This window comes from Platichthys flesus, chromosome 14 (genome assembly GCF_949316205.1).
Source record: "Platichthys flesus chromosome 14, fPlaFle2.1, whole genome shotgun sequence".
Lineage (NCBI taxonomy): Eukaryota > Metazoa > Chordata > Actinopteri > Pleuronectiformes > Pleuronectidae > Platichthys > Platichthys flesus.
The window spans coordinates 17,744,273-17,759,761 of record NC_084958.1 but is presented as its reverse complement, the minus strand read 5'-3'; the positions used below and the strand labels follow the sequence as shown (position 1 = coordinate 17,759,761).

At 40.7% G+C, this 15,489-nt stretch overlaps 2 protein-coding genes across 2 annotated transcripts in view; both read right to left on the bottom strand.

Moving 5' to 3' along the window:
- The window catches only part of b4galt2 (UDP-Gal:betaGlcNAc beta 1,4- galactosyltransferase, polypeptide 2), a 113,853-nt gene extending 106,720 nt beyond the window's left edge, over positions 1 to 7,133 (bottom strand). Inside the window, exon 1 of the mRNA XM_062405328.1 lies at positions 6,749 to 7,133. The gene's annotated coding sequence lies outside the window, so the exon portion shown is untranslated. The remainder of the gene's footprint in view (positions 1 to 6,748) is intronic.
- A 965-nt stretch (positions 7,134 to 8,098) lies between these two features.
- Positions 8,099 to 14,333, bottom strand: atp6v0b (ATPase H+ transporting V0 subunit b). Its single transcript, XM_062404505.1, has 8 exons — positions 14,089 to 14,333; positions 13,176 to 13,224; positions 12,278 to 12,361; positions 11,272 to 11,349; positions 10,818 to 10,887; positions 10,560 to 10,611; positions 10,239 to 10,429; positions 8,099 to 9,903 (listed from the first exon to the last, which is right to left on the bottom strand). Exons 1-8 carry the CDS (start codon positions 14,171 to 14,173, stop codon positions 9,877 to 9,879), a joined length of 636 nt encoding a protein of 211 aa, XP_062260489.1. The 5' UTR covers positions 14,174 to 14,333; the 3' UTR covers positions 8,099 to 9,876.
- Between the last annotated feature and the right edge of the window lie 1,156 nt (positions 14,334 to 15,489).

The window sequence follows — 15,489 nt, the reverse complement described above, 5'->3', positions numbered from 1 at the left end:
CCTCTTTGGCGGAGGTAATAGCCTGTACACGGTCCTTGACTTCCTGATCATCATCTCCAATAAGGCCAAGCCGATAATCATTCCCCAGTGCCCTGTAGATGCTCAGCACCAAACAGCAGAAAGACAAAGTTGGCAACTTGGTAGTGATCTCACCGGGAACATTTAGCTGCTAAAGAGACAGATATTTCCCACAGGAGTCGGTAGAAACCCAAAACCAAACCAAATGACCAGTTAGACAGAAACACGATTTAAAAAGGTAATAATTCAGTTTATGTTTACAGCTTGTTCCTGCTTCTCCCAAGTGACCAGAAAAAAACGTATTTCATTATCGGCTAAACAATAATAGAATGTCATATATAGTCCAACTAGCAAAACAGTAAATAAAACAGATGATCATTGTATAAAAACGAGTCACAGAATAGAACATTTCCCGGGGCCTGTTGTGTGTTAACCTACAAGCCAGCCCTCCCAGTCTTATCAAAAATGCATAAGCCATGCTACACTCGATCGTATGGCGCCTCGGAGCTCTGTCAGGGCTCCAGCACATCCTGCTGTTGGCAAGTTCATCTCCCACAAACCAACTGGTGCACAGTGGGACGTACAGAAGTTATGTTTGGTTCGGCACAGGCAGCCCCCAACTGGGAATGTACATTAGACAAAGCAGGTCATTCTACATTTAAAAAGAGGACACTTTAAAAATATTTTTTTCTCATAAAAGTGACACAATTTTGACTGAATCATCTCCGTGTTGAATTTCTAAATTAATTTCTCAACACGCAGATACATTATCGAAGAAAGCCAATGTTACCCCGGGTCTTGGCTGAGTATTACATCCCTGCTCTGAAAGCTCAAAGCCGTGAGTGATATAAAAATAAAGACCGAGAGGACAGAGAAAGGGAAAGAGAGGATGTTAATAGAGAGAGACAGAGACACAGCACACTACACAGTCATTATGAAGGATCTGGGTCATGTCACTTAGAAGGAGGGCATTGATGGCACTGACAACATATTGTGAAAATGACCTACTGTCCGACTGCACCATTGTGCGATCATAAAATATGTACACAGTTTATACATTACAGCCTGAAGCCAAAGTAAATTATGCCATTATAAGGCTGAGATCTATCACACATACAAATATAAAACTGTTCCCCCTTCCAAGGAAGCTTTTAATCAGAGCACCTTGTATGTACGTATCTTTGAGTAAATAATAAATCAACATCTTCTTAAAACCCAAACAACTCGTGGGTAGAATCAACATTGAAAACAAATTATTCACAGAGTGTGTGAAGCCGGGACTCATCAACATAAGTGACATTGTGGATCATGAATCGGAGTTCTACAGAGTCAAGCTTCACCAGACACAGGTGAACAGCTCTTTGTGCAGCAGCGGGGGGGGGGGGCACAGCTTCATGGTTCTGTGGACTATCATCCAGTTTAATAACTTGTTTATCACTCGCAAAAATGTAAAATCTTTTACAGCTTTCACAAGTAAGAAATGGCTGATTTTCATGTTTTATGTTTTTGTAAATATGTTTGCATTGTCAAAATATTTGTCTACTGATCAGAAGAAACATTGATTTCAACAGGGAAAAAGAAAATCACTTGATAACCCAGACATGCATTGCTGCTGAAATAACAATTACTGTTGCCCTCAGCCCTGGTACTTCACTAGATAAATGTTTATCTGCAGAGGATCTGGGACCAGGGAAGTCCAAAGTGGAGCTCGCAGCACAGAGGCGTCCCGTGATAACCTCGGATTCGTCCCACCAGATGGGTTTGATAACTCGAGGCCAAAGGAAAGATCACAGTATGCTGCAAAGATTAGAGACATCAATTCAGAAGAGGAAATGAGTGCCTCTGACCTCTGGACCAGTCTCACATGGCTCGAACTAGAGTCTCACAGCACTGGAGAATTCTCCATCACTCTGAGATAGAGGACAAATAAATGCTCTGACTTGTTACCTTCGCCAAAGAGGTTATATTTTCACCCCCGCCTGTTTGTTTGTTGTTTTTTTCAGCAGCACTGAACAGATTAGAGAGAAACTCGGTGGATCGGGGGGGACATAGGCCAAGAAGGACACATTCGTCCATAGTGCAGATCTGGAAAATAGAGACCAGGAATCTTTTTTTAATCACTTTCTTTAACATTGACAGCTATTATTTTTTCATTAAAAAATACCAAGAAAACATCTAATCGATTTTGATGAAATAAATCTGGTATATTTAGGGGACTGATAGTTTGTATAGTTTGTATTTCTTATTCCCAGGGTCACAGGGGATGGTGCCCTTACGCAATAATATGGGTCAACTTCTTTTGCCGGGTTTGCAAATGAGGTGATCATTGTAATTAAAATGGCTAAATCCCTGCAAAGGAAAAGCGACAAAAAAAGAGTAAATGTTATATATTAAGTAAATCAGTAAATGTCAAAATTTGACACAACCATTGACTGTTTAAGACACATGTCAATCAAGTTTGTACTATATAGGATAACCCTCTGTAAGTGAATTATATTTCAAAGGAAAGGTACAAAGCTTCATCTACGTTTTTCAATCTAACTTCATAGTTCAGTTTAACTTTTTTTATCCATCTACCCATCCATTTGATCATTAGGGCCCAAAAACCTTTGCCTGGTGCTTTATGTGGATTTCATTGCAACAACAAAAGACAACAGGAAACAATCGGAATGGAGCAAGAAAAAGAAAAGAGTAGTCGAGATGAGAAGAGCCGAGCGGTGAGAGGCAGAACAGAGGAGGAGAGAGTAGAAAGCCGACCAAATCAGAACACAACTCCAGTGTTCAACCCGGCTCCACTCAGCTCTGTCCGTGCGGATATTAAATTGCCTCTCAGCTGTCTCTCATCTGAAGGAGGTTTGAACTGTTTTAAAGTCTGAGATCACATTGCATCTCTGCTGTTCCTGCTTCTCTCTCTGTGGAGCCCAGTTCCCTGCTTTGATGCCGAGGCTCCACTCTTTCTCTCGCTTTGTTTTTTCAGATGAAAGTGACAACGCGAAGGGAAAGCAACGAGACGGCGTGGCGTGAAGAGGCTGTTGATGAAATGCCAGCGTGTTTCCACGGTAAGTCAGATGCTGAATGCCCGTTTCTCAGCGCGCAGGCCGAGATATGCAAGTACAACAAAGTCCCGTCTGCAGCTACAATCCATACACTGAAAAACGTCATCATCACCATTATCATCTTCAGCTTCATCGCCTCTCTCTCTCTCTGTGTGCTCTTCCTCTCAGTCTCTCGCCCTCTCTCTCTCTAATCCAGCTGCTCATTTGGCATCGGAGCAAATAAATAAATGAAGTGCTTCAGAAGAAGGGAAGCGTCACTTGGGGGATTGTGGGTAGAGGGAGTGCAATGAGGATTTGGTGAGGGGTTTTAAAGACAGTTTATTAAAACAAGAGTCTCCTTTTTCGGCTTGTGGGACTTTAGGCTTAAGGCCACTACCGTCCAATTACGCTTTCAATGGATGTCGACTTAATCAACTTGGGCCCTCGGCAGTTATCTTTCTTTGTGACTCTATTGAGTTTGAAAAGCAGTGTTTAATCTGTTTAAGTGTAAAGGGGGAAACAACAACATGCACCCAGTTATCTGTAGTCATGTTTAATAGAAAATAGAAACCAAAAGATAAACTATAGAGAGAGAAAAATTGGAATACTGCTTTTACAATAATATATGAAAACAGAAAAAAAAACTACTTGACAAACAGCTGCTTTATTTACTTTTAAATAGACGGACTTTACTTATCATTGCTTTGCCAGGGGAGGGACAGCCCTCTATACAAAGACAACATCTAACATATTTGGACAGTTTGGGCTTATTCTGTTTCGTCCTGAGACGAAAACAATCTATATAATTCACATCATAGCTACAGCCATCTTAGCTTAGCTTAGCACAGAGACAGGAAACAAAGGGAACCAGCTAGCCAGTCTTTGTACAGATCCTCTGCAGCTCACAGGTTCTAACGTATACATGTCACTGTCCATCTGCAAGTAAACTTACTGACTTCACTTTTTAGCTTGTTTACTCCCGGTTTAACTTCTTAAAAAAATATATATATCTTAACCATGAAAAAGCTTTAAAAACTTGTGAATTGTTGAATGAACAATAAATCCAGAGTCCATGGTGCCCGAAAGTCAAACCTGGTCTCAAAACGATACAAGTACACAAACACACACAATCACACACACAGATGTGTACTTCTCTGAACTCGCCCCTTCGGCTGCTCTGGGATGGCCCGAGTAGTTCCCATGACAACAAATCCCAACATGAAAGAGTGACCAGTGAGGAGACACCTGCAGAAAAACCAGTGAGCAACATGCTCTTTGCTCCTCACTGGTTTGCATCATTGGGCTTCACCAGAGATGGAGGCAGGTTCACCTCCAGACAAACCTTCTGTGATGAGGTGATTTGTGTGATTTGTGTCTCACTACCTTCAAACAGGTTGCATCACACAGGCCAGTTCTTTAGTAATTATTTAACTGCTAAATCTAACTGGTATATAGATTACTGAGCTTACCAACAATTCTAGACCCCTTTAAACTTAAAGTTAAAGTTTAGATAAAATATGGTCAACATACATTACTTGACCTGACACAAAAAAAATTCAGTTTCATGATCATGTAAACAGTTAGATCTTAACCACATGTCACAAAAAAAATACTTAACTTAATGACTAAACAATATATCGGAAACATCTCCGAAGTACATATCTCACCTTGTAAACAAATATTGTAAAAACTACTCTTACAAATCGGAAGTTCGATTAAAAAAATTACTAAAACTTAAGTTAGTTAGTTGATTGGAAGGTGCTAAAAGGTTTCCAAAATAAAAGCTTAGCACAGTCTTTCAGTCTTTACTAGACTATTGTTCAATGGATAATCGGTGTTAGTTGATTACGTACATCACTAGTTTGAAACTAGTTAACGGTTACCAAGAACTTAACGTCACTTACAGTGCGAGCGAGACTGTGACCTTCTGGCTCCAGATCAGCCTGATTAACCACAGACCCAGACACCACCCTGCCACCGGTAATTCAACAGCCTGACGCCACAGCCATTTCTGTGCTCCATCTGAGGAGCCTGGAGTTAAGTCACAGACAGCGCAGGTTTCCACAGCAGATGGCCGGACGACCCTTCTGCAGACGAGTGTGCGTGGAAATGCTGGAGCAGCGAGAGCTTAATCCAACAGCCGAGGAAATCATTTCAACTCAAGGTCCACCTGCTCATCACGTTCTGTTCAGGTGTCCCAGCGAGAGGCGACGTGCGCTGTACCAGGACCCGGAAACTTGAGCAGTTGAATTAAATGTGGCAGTGATGTTATGCACCTTCTTACTTCTGTATCATGCTCTATCAATCCATGGAAATACAATCTGCTGATGAGAACTTTGAGAAACTTTCATGGAGGCTATATGAAATACAAAAGGGTACATAATGTACAGATTACATCATCAGTGAATGAAAACTGGTATTCATTCATTTGACAACATGATAATCGCAAGAGTGCAACTGAAAATTATTTAAATTGTTTATCAATCTTTTGATTATTTTGATTATTAGTCAAATTCGTAATTAAAACATTGTTTTCAAAACTACCAAAAGTGGTAACTTGGTTTTGGACAGAATAACATTTTGTTTCAAAATAACTAACTACTAAAGAAATAATGTTGTTAATCTCACAGGATACATTATCTACAACAGAATCTGATCGAATCAGTCAGCGCAGTACAGGAAATATATAAACTTTTAATTGAATAAAAAGCCCCATCATCATTTCCAAACCTAGCTCCAGCTTCTTAGTATTGAAGGTTTTGTGTTGTTGGTTAAACAACACATCATCCTGGGCTTGAAGACACAGTGACGGACGTGTCTCACTGTTTTCTAACATGTATATAACAAATAGAATGATCAACCAAGGAAACCATCAGCCAATCAACTACAAATAAACAGTGATAATAACCATGTACCACTTCTACACAAACCTATGAACACACACGTTGCTCTTTCACTGACTTACAATTTAAAAAAACAACCAAATATCACTTCAAAATAAAAGTAGGGCCTGGACACGATAAGAGTATGTTTTGTGCGTCGAAGGGAACATTGGAGACTCCTGCCTGAAGCTGCTCTGCAACTTAGTTGATGCTGAGAGCAAAGGTAGTTCCAGTCCACTTGCTCCTGTAGAGGGATACTTTGTCATAAATGGGAGAGATGTCAGGTTGGATTACGGTCTAGGTGCAGAGCTTCTGTGTAAACGCCTGGTTAGTTCATGATGTGGAAGCCTCCTCCTCCTCCTCCTCCTCCTCCTCTCTTACTCCTCCAGTGTAATGCACATCCTGGTGGTCTCACTGTAATGTAACTGAGATGCTGTATTCCTCAGCATCCTTCCCTTTATCTAAAAAAATAAAAAGATGGAGGAGATTGTTGCAAACAGAGGCAGATCTTCTTTGAATGAAACCTCCCAACAGCGTGAGGGGATCATCTACTGTGGAGGGTGAAGCCTAGTATGGCGTGTGTACAAAAAAAAAAGAGATAAAGAAAAAGAGAAAGGATGCTGATCGGTGTGTGTGTGTTTGTGGTTGTGTGTGTGCATGATAACAAAAGGAGGGCAGAGCGATGCAAACACATTTCTGTAGTAGCCACGTCTTCAATGGAGGCTGGAGCTGTGCAGGATGGAGAGATAGACGCGTGGAAACAAAGAAAGAAAGAAAGCGAGGATGCGATGCAGAACCCAACGATGCACCTACCTCGATGTTGTCAGGCGGACTCTGGTGTTTTCCTGGAGCTGGTTGCGTTCAGGTGGAGGAGGTGGAGCGGGGGGTGGTGGGGGCGGCAATAAAGTGTCAAAGGCGTAAAATGTTGCAACGATGGAGTAAACAAAATAAAATAAATCAGAGAAGCTAAAAGGCTCAGTCCAGTTCTCCTCGTTCCCGGTGATGTCTGCTCGTCCTCGCTGCTGCCGCCGCCGCCGCTGGTGGAGGAAAGCGTGATGTTACGTTAGCACAGCGGCTAACATCACCCGCAACGACGTGCTACAGCAAACCGCAGAGAGGAGAGACGCCATCCTCACGATGCCTCCGTCATCCCGCTGTGTTTGGGTGAGGATTAGGAAGAAAGCGAGGAGGAAGGATGCTCCGAGGCAGGTCCTTTCACTCCGGCTGCCGACGGAAGCTGGGAGGGGCCACACGCCCCTTCGCCTTTTTGTTATTTTGATATCATCAGAGAGGGGGAGATTTGATGACCCATTATTATTATGATCCCGTAAAAAATCACAATAATAATAATACATATATATGTTATTTACATTGCGTTTCATAACAAACCTCACAAGGCGGTGACAAAATATCAAAGTGTTTGTAAATAATTCGATTTCTTCATATACCCTGTACATATATCACTTAACTGTACATAATTTATGCCTGCACTCCTTTCTCTTCAATCATTCAGTATTTATCTACACTCCAACGATCACACGCCCTATTTGCCTTAGAATTGCTCTCCCCAGGGACAAATAAAGTTGTGTTGAATTGACTTTGAATACTTCTACCTTATTTGTTTACTCTGGCTTCACAGCAAATGATTTGGTCCCCTGTTTAAACGTTTATCTAAGCTTTAATCTGCACAAAAAAATGTAAAATACAATATTATGTGGAGCCAACCAAATTGTTCTTGTTTGTATAGAAATAAATTTCAACTTTGTATATTAACTATGTTGTATGTTAAGAATAATATCTCTGAAATTTGAAATAAGCTATTTTAACTATACATCACAAAATAACCATCGAGAAGATATGACCTCTTGGTTTTCATTAAATTTGTCTAAATAACACTTTTGAAAGGTTTATTTTAACAGTTTCTTTGTTCTCAGTCTAATTAATTTGACTGATTACTTTTATCATTTCATCTTTTAAATCAACATCATTATTTGTTTGGTCTTTAAATTGGAAATGTATGTATGTACAGTACCAGTTTGATTAAGTACTACAGATGTTGCGGTGTACTGCTCCATCTAGTGGAGATCAGAAGAAACGCACGTGGACTGCATGGACGCAATGAAATCGCGACAGATCAAACAGAGCAGGACCACGCAAGAGGAGTTGAATCAGAGATCTTGATTGGACCTTTTTTATTTTTCTCAAGGACATTTATGAAGCCAGAAGGATGATCTGTTTTTCTTATTATACACAACGTCAAAAACATCAGTTATTATCTCATCACCATCACATCAACAAAGTAAACACACAGTACCAACTACAGTCACTGAAAGCCAGGGGTGTGGCACAGAGCCTGGTGGAGTTTCATCTTGGGGTCTACATATTCTTGAGTCTACTCAGTCCCCCCCCCCCCCCCCATTGTTAGATTCAATGTTCACTATTCACTTTCAGAGCTTCACAAGAAGGGTCAAAGAAAGATATCAGACAAGTCACAATGAGCTGTGGTCTGTCATCCATGTGGAATGATGCCTAAAGAACAAAATGTGTGTCACCAACAAACATGAGACTGAATATTGCAGCATTCTGCACTCAGAGTCCACATCCACTCTATTCTATGACGTCAGCTGGCTGCCCAAGGTTCAGGAACCTCAGGAAACATAACTTATTTATCCAGATTTATAAGTTGACATAAAATAATTACACCTGAAATACTGTACAGCAGCCAGTTGATAATAACATCAAGAGTGTACAGCTTTGTTGTAATGTACCAGGGGGTTCTTATCGTCAATGTGGACTCCACTCACACAACTCCGATTTACACGAACAAAGGAATGTTAGAAAACAAAGGAAAACAGATGTGAACAGTTTACATTTGATATTAATGTCAGCAGTGGATTTTAGTGTAACATGAAGAGGAAGTCAAGGTGATAGTTTTTACCCAGAGTCTTGGCAACCAGAGCACCTGAGATTGCTAAAATTACAAGTCAGGGGACTCGTGCACCTATACAGTATTAATTTCTGAAAGACTTCATGCACTTACAACCAAGGTTAAGCTATATAAAAATAAATGATTCTCCTTTCCAGTCTAAGAACAGATAAGGTTGACAAATCTACAGAGAAGAGAGGACAGAAGTTTGTTTGTTTGTTCTTGTGACCGATCAGGTTTTCTAAAGCCATCTTCAAGCGCGGCCATCTTTATTTCCCTCTTAACATCAACTGAACTCAAAAAGTCGAGGACACTCTGGGGAAAAAACGGGAGTTGTGGCTGACGTTCAAGAATCTCGTGGATTTCAAATGAAGAAAAGTTTCAGCAAGTAATGAAGTGAATGACAGGAGAACATATTCAGAGCAGATCTGCTGCTGGGATCCGTCCTCTTACCTCTCTATAATGATTTTTAATTCAAACCCCTCAGATTCTGTCTGAATACTAAAGTAAGAGAGCTGGCAAATACTGGGTTTGGGCCACGATGTGAAGTAAGGGCCACTTGCTCATACGCAAAAAAACAGATGCAACAACAAAAAGAAAAATGACAGACCAAGCTACAAACACAAAGGGAAACACTCATGCTTCACAGGAAAATAGAAAAAAAGAAATCACGTATCCAGTGTACACACACGCGCACACACACACAGCCACACACACAAATATTTTCAAATAGTCTAGTGTAATTTTTAACTCCTCATTCGTCCAAGAGTGGTCAGAAAATGTTTATGATGATCTTAATGTACAATCCTTCAGGTAATGTAGGTTTTTCTTTACACTAATTGACATTTTCTTGCTTCAACTTCAAACCGATGCACCAACCACTCTTGAATGAATAATGGTTAAAGATAACGAGGCAAATAGAGACATTTAAATAATTTACGATGTATATACACAATAATCCATCTTTTTTGTTTTCCAGCAGTGTCATTTCATCTTCTCAGTGTGTGAAAGCCCTCTAGTCGCCCATCTTTACTTTCGACGTCTATGGGGGGGGGAAAACAAAAACAAATATACAAATTATTAAAGAATTGGAAAAGCAAACACAGCTTGAGTCCCTGTTTCAGGAATATACATCTATGTAGACATTTGTGGAAAAAATAGTTGTTTAGAGTGTAGCTCCAGCCTGGGGGAGGGGGGTCAATTAAGTAAAGCCCAGCTAACGCGACCTGAACACGAACAATTTGAAATGTTTGTCTAAACACAGCCTGGCATCCGGTTGGGTATCCACACTCTACTTAGCACCGACATTTCTCATAGATTCCTCTCCAAAGGAAAAAAGAACAGTGAAGACAAAACGACTCAGCCGGACACACTCACCTGCAGAATGGCTACAATAACTCCGAACAGGCCAATGGCGCTGCCGAAGATCTCCACGATGAGGATCTTGACGAAGAGGCTGCCGTTCTGGGCGTCTGCCAAAGCCGCTCCGCTGCCCACGATGCCGACACAGATGCCACAGAAGAGGTTGGAAAAGCCCACAGTCAGACCGGCTCCAAACATGGAGTAACCTTGTAGAACAGAGATCAAACGAGTCAGCGATATTCACAAATTCATAAAAGGCATTTGAAAACGTACTAAAACTAAGTGGTGGATATTTCTTTTACGGCTTCACTCAGCAACTTTATGTCCGTTTCTTACCGGCTTGATAGTTCCTCGCTCCGATGGTCTCGGGGGTTGTTCCACTGAAATTCTATAGAATCAAAAGATGTATTTTTAGAAGCAACCAACTATCATTGTTCTGCTGTGCAGCTTCCCTCACATCCCATGTGTACAATGCAGTAGGTTATGGAAGTACTTTCTCCTGTACAGTTCTGCTGCCTGAAATTCCCCTGGAGACACAAAATGGATAACTTGGCTGTTTTATGAACATTAACGATGAAGACGCTCATTGCTCACCTCAGCCATGTTGCTGATAACAATGGCCATGATGATCCCATAGATCGCAACAGCTTCACAGAAGATGATGCTGGAGGGAGAATAAAAAAAACACAATCAGAAATAAATGTTTTGTTTTTAAATCATGCAGCTAATTCTACACAGCACTGCTGTGGATTAACAATCAAACTGCAATCATGGAAGCAAGGTAGAACTGTAACTCACTGTCTAACCTGACAGGGACTCAGGGATTCTCATTCAATGGCAGCTAATTGTTAGTTTTGCTAATAACTTGGGATTTTATTTAACAAATTTGAAAATACATTTGTTTGGGAATCCCTTAACAGTGTGATATTCAAAACAAACAGTAAAACGCTGCAGTCATAATCGGAGATGTTCCTACTAATGTTACAACATTGTTTGCTGGTGTTTACAAAAAGAAACTGAAACCGGTTCTGTTCTAAATTAAACCTACCTGACTAAATTCTTGGTCTTGATTCGTGGAGCCTTGACACCACCACCAAGGATGCTTGAGCCTGTGATGTAAATCCCCCTGAAACACAACACCAACAAGAAAGACATATTGAACATCACAGAAAACTACCAGGTGATGAGGAGGTGGAGGATGAAGCCTCATCAAAGATCTACTGTTCTGGAAACAGAACATTTCTGACTAATCTTCTTCCACGAGCTCTCACCAATGGGCTGACAGCAAAGGCAAAGGTTTATTTATCTTTTCTACTTAAAATTCACAAAACCAATTCTCAATTTGGATTCCAAGTTTAAAATGAGACTGTTAAATCCGATACAAACAGGTTGGGTAGTATTTGTTAATCTCTCTGCACTGTTCTTTGGAGTAACGCGCAGTGTTTCTAAGAGTTGACTGAGGATTAAAAGCCATTTTCAATTGAGGTGGAGTTTTCAGTCAGTTTGAATAGGGAAGGTATAGAGAGAATCTATTCTGGCAAAAATAAACAACTTACTAAAGAAAGAAGTAAAATTCATATCATAACAACATACAAAAAGGATCTGGCCCAGTTCTCTGGACTATTCAACCTCAAAACAATGGAAACAGACGTGTGTAGTACAAAAGGAAACAAATATTAGTATTCAGTTCAATACACAGCTGGTGATGGTTCTGCTTGGTCATGTATGGCTTTTGATGGAAGTCACATACTGGTTTTAGTTCATGATACGGGAGCAATCTGTGCTTCACTTCAGTCAAATGCATCAGACAAAAGTGAGCATCAAGTTTTAACTGTCCAAATATTCAGAAGAGAACACAAAAGTTCCCATGTGACTAAATTTGAGATTTTCCACTTCCTCTCTTACACACAAGGTTTTTCCTGAGTGATTCAAGAAAGAGGAAATGATAAAAAGGACTTTAAAGCACAACAACATCTGCCTTACACATTGAAATGACCTGACAGAAGTCTGCAGCATACACACACTTTAAACCATGATTTATGTTAACTACTCACCAGGCAGCTCCTACCACTGACAGAGAAATGGCCAAACCAATTCCCAGATTGGCCCACATGAAGGGAGAGGTCTCCGTGAGGAACCTGCGAGGAAAGAAGTAGAGCGGTTGGAATCTGAATAATTAGGAAACACAGCCAGTTCACAGTATATTGAATAATCAACACATGCAAGCAGCAAAAGTTAGTGTCATATTTAGAGCTACATGCCGATGTGGAAAAAAAAAGTACAGCCATTTATTTTACAATGCAGCACAATTTGTTTCACATTTAAGTGTCAGATTTAACGCATAACTGTCTTAGGTTGTATATTGAAGCTGGTCAGTAACACACTCCTTTTTGCAATTTTACAAACAATATTTACAACCAAAATGTTACTATATCTTCATATTTTTGGTTATTTGCAGTGTAATTGAAAAAGATGACTTGTAAATCAGTCTTGTGTAAACAGGTTTAGTGCTGCTTTATCAAACTATCAAAGGGGAAGGGGGGGTTGAATCTGTCACATCAGTGTAAAGGCAACATTTTAACAGTGTGAAGAAAGTTGCGCAATTTGGGAAAAGTTGGCATAATTTTGCCATTGCCATAGAGTCAGGGTAGCAGTCAGTAGTAAATCAACAGACACTCACACTTATAAGTTGTGAGATGACAGAATAACATGCATTTAAGAGTGAATTGTCATGTTTGGCAATTTTTTAAGTCCAGTTTGTATCGTTTTGTCCAAAAATCTATTGAACCATACAACACTAAGAGGATTGGTGTGTCACATATTGTTTCAGGGTTTACACTCTTGAATGAAGCATTTATCATTGTTTAAGACTGTGAATTAAAAGATGGGGCTATCAGACAAATACACTCTTACACATCTTTTACTTTGTGGGTTTGTGCCCACACTACTCACCATGCCACATCGAAGCGGAAACCAAGGTCAAATATGGTGTAGCAGAGGCCTGAGGAAACAGAGAACTTCTTAATTCACATGTGACATGTAAATAAAAAAAGGATCAGACAGCACAAGTACACTGAACTAAAAGCTCGTCATTACTCCAGTTCATCTATTTACTGTGTGTTGACTGTATAAAGGAACCTTTCCTCTGCACAGTGTGTGAGGCAGAGTCACATGAACGTGTTGAAGTCCTGCAGAGAAGTTGCAGCTTCAGTGTGATTGTTCACTCTCACGTGAAAACCGCTGCAGTTCCTGTATCGGGATCCGGTCAGCTGTGTGTGCGAGCTGCAAACCAGCTAGCGCTAGCTTAGCTTCATCAAACATGCGGGGGGGAAATAATGTATATAGCAATATATAACGACAAATAGGAGAATTCATCATCGTCCATTTCTAACACTGTTGTTCATTGCTTGAGGCTGAGGATGCTAGCGGTTAGCCATTAGCCAGACGCTAGCTAGCGAGCTAACAGTGGCTTAACATTACGCTACTGCTAGCGAAATGCTAACTAGCACGCAAGATAAATAAGCTTGCACCAAATGATAACATACAAAACGACGACAGTAACGTGTTGTCACTTGTGTCACGTGCCCACGGCACACTGTGCAAATATAACCTTGTCTAGCTAGCCGCTAAATCCACTTGCCAGCGGATGCTAGCTAATAAAAACGGAAACAGCCGCAGCCGCTGTGGTTCCATGGTTTAGCCTGGTCCCTAATCTTCCCTGTCAGATGCTGATAAAAACACACGTTTCCACGAAGACACAAAAAGCGACTGTATAATAACTGCTTCACATGTCCAGGGATTAAACGTGTGCATTCATTTTATTCCACATCCTGACTCATTTTTCCGGGGGGAACTGCGATCTTACCGACGACGAGTATGGTGGTCCAGAAGGCCACAGTGACCCCCGTGTAAAGAATGGCGTGTCCGTTCATCATCCACTCCAACAACATCTATCCCAGGCTGCTGGATCGGCGGCGGGGGGGACGCTGGACTCAGGGGACAGACGAGACGCCAGAGACGGGAAGGTGGAGAGGAACCCGAGTGTGTGAGGAGGAGCTGTCAGTCTGATGGAGGAGGAAGAGGAGAGTCTGTCAGCTGATCCTCACACACGAGCATGTGACCGGGGCCGCGTTCCCTTCTGAGGATCGTGCGCGTCCTAACAAGGAAACCACGAAGGTTACTCACCATACATAACAAGGACTCAAAGTAACTAAGGACATTTACTCAAGTACTGTACTCAACGCAGATTCGAGTACTTTATATATTACTTACCTATTACCTAAGTATTCATATTTACTGAGCAGTCTTCAAATTCAGATTTCAAAGTGTTTTACATTATATACACATTGAAAATTGTATTTATTTTTATTCTATTGCCTTTTTTAAATATAATAATAAGTATACTAGTATATATAAATATACTCTTTATCAATTTTTCTTGTCTACCTCATCCTGAATTTCCCTGGTCCGTGGATCAACGCATTCCACACCGATAGCGGATAGTGGTCACTAGATGTCACTGTTGATCAGCTTGGTCGTTAACTTATGAGCAGTCACACGAGGTTGTATGCGTCATTTCTTGCTTTCTTTCTTCTTTCTTTCTTTCTTTCTTTCTTTCTTTCTTTCTTTCTTTCTTTCCTTCAGAGCAAAAAACTGCAACAACAATAATAATAAGATAATTATTGTTTTTTATGTTTGTGTCTCTGCCTCCTATCTCTCCTCTTACCCTAACCAGTGGAGGTAGATGACACACACTGAGTCATCTACCTAGATGTTCACACTGAGTCCTGTTCTGATGATTTTTCACTCTACAGGATTGCTTGGTGTTGGCTTTGTGCACTAACTGTTGGTTTTCTCTATAATATTGTGAGGTCTCGAGTCTCGACCTGGCGAGGTAAAGAGATGGTGGTTTGGTCGCTGTACAAATAAAAACAAAAGGATCCAAATCCAAGATCATACACATGCGGATTGAATGACGCTGGACAGAAGAAAATATCACAAGAAGAAAACTATTTCTACTCTGCTCAGGGAGCTGCAACGTGCCTGAGGGTCAAGTGTGATAGGAAACACTTGCAGCAGTGGAGAAAAGAATATTGTCTTATATTTCTATGAAAATGTTTTTTTTATGTAATGAGGCGCTGTGGATTCTCTGATTGCTCATTGAATTCAGAATTCCTCTTTCATCTTTCGACCTCTAGCTGTGCTCCTCCTCATTCAGAAGTCCACTGTGGATTTGAATGCTTCGCTCTTCTGGTGCTTGTGAGAC

Coding starts and splice junctions, on each gene's coding strand:
- atp6v0b (XM_062404505.1), bottom strand. CDS start 14,173: ATGTTGTTGGAGTGGATGATGAACGGACACGCCATTCTTTACACGGGG. Junction 12,362..13,175: donor TTCCGCTTCGATGTGGCATG/GTGAGTAGTGTG, acceptor CTTTCCTCGCAG/GTTCCTCACGGAGACCTCTC. Junction 10,888..11,271: donor AAGACCAAGAATTTAGTCAG/GTAGGTTTAATT, acceptor TTCTCCCTCCAG/CATCATCTTCTGTGAAGCTG.